General features: G+C 48.0%; 1 protein-coding gene across 1 annotated transcript in view; it reads left to right on the top strand.

The window, feature by feature from the left end:
- Window positions 1-5,000, top strand: part of LOC134447311 (neuron navigator 2-like) — a 151,170-nt gene that overhangs the window by 99,295 nt on the left and 46,875 nt on the right. Inside the window, exons 13-14 of the mRNA XM_063196715.1 lie at window positions 136-442; window positions 1,395-2,148. Of these exons, the coding sequence (XP_063052785.1) occupies window positions 136-442; window positions 1,395-2,148 (1,061 nt within the window). The remainder of the gene's footprint in view (window positions 1-135; window positions 443-1,394; window positions 2,149-5,000) is intronic.

Raw genomic sequence — 5,000 nt, 5'->3', positions numbered from 1 at the left:
AATACTGCTTATTCAGCTAAGCTCCTAATCAGATGACCTGGGGTTGTAATTCTCTCTTATACTCTTGTGGGCACGTGTGTGTGTTGTGTTTGATTTATTTCATAACCCCCCCCCCCCCCCTCCTTTGTCCCCCAGCCGCAGACGGACGCAGAGAAGCACTCTGTGGCAGCCGAGCTCGGTGGCACGTGGTCCGCAGAGGACGCCAAGCGCTCGGGCTCCAAGATGGACGTTGGGTCCAGCTCCAAGTGGGGCCACGTTGGCTTGGACGAGCCGGATCGGAGCTGCTCCTCCTCCTCCGCGAGCCGCAAGGCACCTCTCAACATCTCGCACACGGGCTCCTGGAGGCGGGGCATGACGGCACAGGTGGGCGTGACAGCGCCGCGGACAAAGACCACACCCACGTCAACGAGCAGCGGTGGCACCCTTAAAGGTCACGGCACAGGTAATGTATTGTAAGCCAAGTTACAGTAGTTAGCGTAGCCAAATGCATTCTGGGTAAATGCTAAGTTATTTTGTATGTTTGACTGAAACTAAAAACTAAAAGCCCTACCACAGATTTGACCCAACCAGCTCTGAATCAGCTGACCATAATAAGTAATCAAGACAAGGTAATTGCAGATAAAATCAGAAGGTTCAATACGGTCTGTGGCCTTTAAAGCCTTGATGAAGACCACCACAGGCCAAAACATGTTGGCTATTTTATGTGTTCTACTATGAACTAGCTTAGTTTAATTGAAATATTTTTAACACAAGACAAAGAGTGTTTGTTGTTGTTGGTTGTTTCCAGTTACGTTTCACGAAAGAGCACGTTTGCACCATGGAAAAGAACGCCGAAGCTCTCTGACCTACACCTTCATTGTCTGGTTCACGGTCTTTGGTATGTTGTAAGACAAACGGCGTAGTGTAACGCAAGTTCATTCTGGGTAAACACAAAACACACAGTTGTTTTGTTCCTATTATCTAAATTGTCTGTCAGGCGTAATGGCGTGATGTCTTTTATTCTCTGTCTGTTGAAACCGTGACAGAATGCCGGACGTGTCAGTGATTTTCTAAAGCTGCCACGCCAAAAATCAAAGTGTTATAATCTGAGAGGTTGATCGCAGATGTACTGTGACTTACAGGCGGCTAAATTCCATTCTTGCCGCGCAGACACTGAGAAGTCTTTGAGATTCCCCCTGTGAGATAACCCTCCTTCGCTGTCATGGTCAAATGCGCAGAGGACAGCACAGCAATTGCTGAAAGTTAATCTTTGAAGAGATTGTTTTGAAAATGCAGCGGTTGACAGAGAGTGAGCTCTCTGAGCGTTTGGCTGCGTTGTCACGGTCCGTTGCTTGCCTCTGAGTCTCTGCCGTCTCCCATCACATCTCCCAATCTGCCCCCCCCCTAATCCACAGGCAAGACAGATGACGCCAAGGTGTCAGAGAAGAGCTGCCTGTCTCCGCGCACCAACGGCCACCACCACCAGTGCCCAGACGACTCTAAGAAGCCTCCCCTGTCCTCCACCTCCTCATCCGCCTCCTCCTCCTCAGCCCGAGCCACCCAGTCTTTCTCCCTCTCCTCCTCCTCCTCCACCACCTCCGCCACCCCCACCACCACCTTCGGCTTCAAGAAGCAGACGGCCATCCTGAGCGGCTCGGCCACGCTGGGCAAGATGCCCAAGTCCATGGCCCCCCTGCAGGGCGGCGCCCTCGGGTCGGTGTCGGGCCGCAGCATGGTGGGCCTGTGCCGCATGAGCAGCGTGGACGACGCCTACCTGCCCATCGGCAGCAGCAGCAGTAGCGGGGGTGGCATGGGGGTCACCAGGGGCTCCCTGCAGTACCGCAGCCTGCCCCGGCCCAGCCGCTCCTCCTCCGCAGCACGCGCCGCCGCCGCCGCAGCTGGACTCTCCTCGGACGCCGTCAGCCTCAGCAGGACGTCTACCCTCCCCAAAGGACGAAGCATCGGCAACAGCAGCAGCAGCAGTAAGGGCGTGCCACATCCAGCCAGCCTCCCCCTCACTACTAATGGAGGAGGCAGCAACCAGACGGACCGGGAGAAGGGCTCTGAGGGGGACGGAGGGACGGCGGCCGGTGGCCAGGGCCAAGGGTCAGGATCTGGGAGGCAGGCCGGGGGGAAGTACAGCGAGATGTCCTCTCCTACCCTACGCAGGTGAGTCGTCTATGGCTTTGGTTTATTGTGTCTGTGATCTTTCCTTCTCCTAACCCAAAATAGTCACGTTTATGCCAGAGATGATCTGCTTGCCTGTCTGTCTTTATGTCTGTCTTGTCTGCCTGTCTGTCTGTCTGTCTGTCTGTCTGTCTGTCTGTCTGTCTGTCTTGTCTTGTCTTGTCTTGATTGCCTTGCCTTGTCTTGTCTTGTCTTGTCTTGTCTTGCCTTGCCTTGCCTTGCCTTGTATTGTCTGCCTGCCTGCCTGTCTGTCTGTCTGTCTGATTGTCTGTCTATCTATCTGATTATCTTGTCTGTATGTCTTTTTGTCTGTTGGCAAAATCACTCAAAAAGTCATACAAAGCCGATTCCAAAAAAGTTGGGACACTCTGTATTATGTGAATAAACTCAAAATGCTGGCATTTTCAAAACATCTAATATGTTAATAAGGTAGAGCATTATGTACAGACAACATATCAGTTGTTAAAGTCGAGCAGAATTACTGTTTTGAGGTAATTATGTGATCATTTCAAATTTCACCCTTGCAACAAATCCCAAAAAAGTTGGGACAGGGCCAATAAAATGCTTTTTATATTGGATAAGACTAAACACAACACAAGGGATGAGACTGAACAGTTAAATACTTTCACTGTTGGCATAATTTTATTCAAAAATTAGATATTTTGATATTCGAGACATGATTTCAGCAGCTCAACTGATAGGTGTGTTCTTCAACTTGTTTACCTTTTTATTATGCTTATTATGTGGCATATCCTGACTGCAAGAAAACAATTTTGTGACTGGTTTACTCCTATGACGGAACCACACTGTTGGAACATAGTAGAGATTGACATTTGCCGCCATTATGGGGCAATATCTAAAGGCGGTGCTCCAAAATATAATGCCTTGGTAGCTATGTTTGCTGTTTAAAGTCTGTATGTATCATTCAACATTAATTTTTTATTCTCTACATGAGGAAGAAGACCCTAACCAAGTCACCTCTGCACTGCACCCCTTTACCATCATATATGCTGTCTTTCAGATTGACCACCAAATCAAGTTGAAGTATTCATTTTCTATATAACCTGGAGGGTGCATGACTCTATAATTTTCAAAAAGGATTCAATATTTTCCATTCTGTAATCAGAGGACAGTTTCACATGTCTACTAGGTCCATAGAATGAGCCTTTCTGCACACAACACGGTTTAATGTCTGCATCATGTGCATTAATCAAGTGTTGTGTTTATGGTCATTTTTTCGAGAGCTGTCATTGTTGGAGTGTCATAGTTTGCTTATTTACCACGAGTATGTCATGATCTCATAACTCGTGCAATGATACACAGAACTCTATATTACGGAAATAGGCCTTATATACCTGCAATTTTGATAATTCAATCTTTCTGTGTAATAGATAAGTAATTAGTCCCTCAAAATCTTCGCTGCTGAGTGCCACAGCCTCTATGTGATGGTATTTTATTTGTGCATTCATGTTGGCAGTCAATATAGTTCATTTTAAAATATTCTTCCTTGTGTAATTTCTGGAATTATCCAACTATTACAACATGTTTTGGCCCTGTCCCAACTTTTTTGAGATTTGTTGCATGGGTCAAATTTTGAATGATCACATAATTACCTCAAAACAATAATTCTGCTCGACTTTAACAACTGATATGTTGTCTGTACATAATGCTCTACCTTATTAACATATTAGATGTTTTGAAAATGCCAGCATTTTGATTTTATTCACAAAATACAAAGTGTCCCAACTTTTTTGGAATCCGCTTGTACATGTCTGTCTATGAAGACTCTCATTCATCCAGTCATGTTATTTAAACAGCGTTATTTAAACAGGAACATATCGTTGGACAGTAAAAGCACCGTGACAGTAAAATGCAGTGCAGCAACGTGCAGCAATTCCATGCAACAAGTGCCAGCTACGTCTCTTCGTTACCAAAACGCCTTTATCTGCCCTACTAACTGACTGACAGAATGGCAGCCACTCCACTCCACCCTCCTCTCTCCACTCTGAAGCATTTCACTGGTTGGCGGCGGGACGTCTCCTCTCCCCTCCCCTCCTCTCCTCTCCTCTCCTCTCCTCTCCTGTTCCCCTCCTCTCCTCTCCTCTCCTCTCCTCTCCTCTGCTCTCCTCTCCTCTCCTCTCTTCTCCTCCTCTCCTCTCCTCTCCTCTACTCCTCCCACATCTCCTCTCCTCTTCTCTCCTCTCCACTCTCTTCTCTCTCCTCTCTTCGCCTCTCCTCTCCTGTATTCTCCTCTCCTCTCTTCGCCTCTTCTCTCCTCTCCTCTCCTTTCCTCTCCTCTGCTATCCTCTCCTCTCCTCTCCTCTCCTCTCCTCTCCTTTCCTCTCCTCTCCTCTCCTCTCCTCTCCTCTCCTCTCCTCTTCTCTCCCCTGATCTCCTCTCCTCTCCTCTCCTCCTCAGTTGTTTTGCTTGGCCCCAGGGACCCACTGGAGCCTGTTCAGAGAGTGTGTTTTGTTTATCTGGGCCAGCGTGACACTTGGGATTGGAGAGCCCAGCGTTGAAAAAGGACCCTTGACTGATATCATTGCCCCATTCCTTTCACTCAGTTTCACACACACACACACACAGACACACACACACACACACACACACACACACACACACACACACACACACACACACACACACACACACACACACACACACACACACACACACACACACACACACACATGGACACAGACCTACACAAACACACACACACACACACACACACACACACACACACACACAGATTCAGACGCATTCAAACACACAGAGGCACACACACACACACACAGACGTACACACACACACACACACACATGCTCATGGAC

This window comes from Engraulis encrasicolus, chromosome 4 (genome assembly GCF_034702125.1).
Source record: "Engraulis encrasicolus isolate BLACKSEA-1 chromosome 4, IST_EnEncr_1.0, whole genome shotgun sequence".
NCBI lineage: Eukaryota > Metazoa > Chordata > Actinopteri > Clupeiformes > Engraulidae > Engraulis > Engraulis encrasicolus.
The sequence above is the reverse complement of the archived record's forward strand: the minus strand, read 5'-3'. Positions and strand labels throughout refer to the sequence as shown.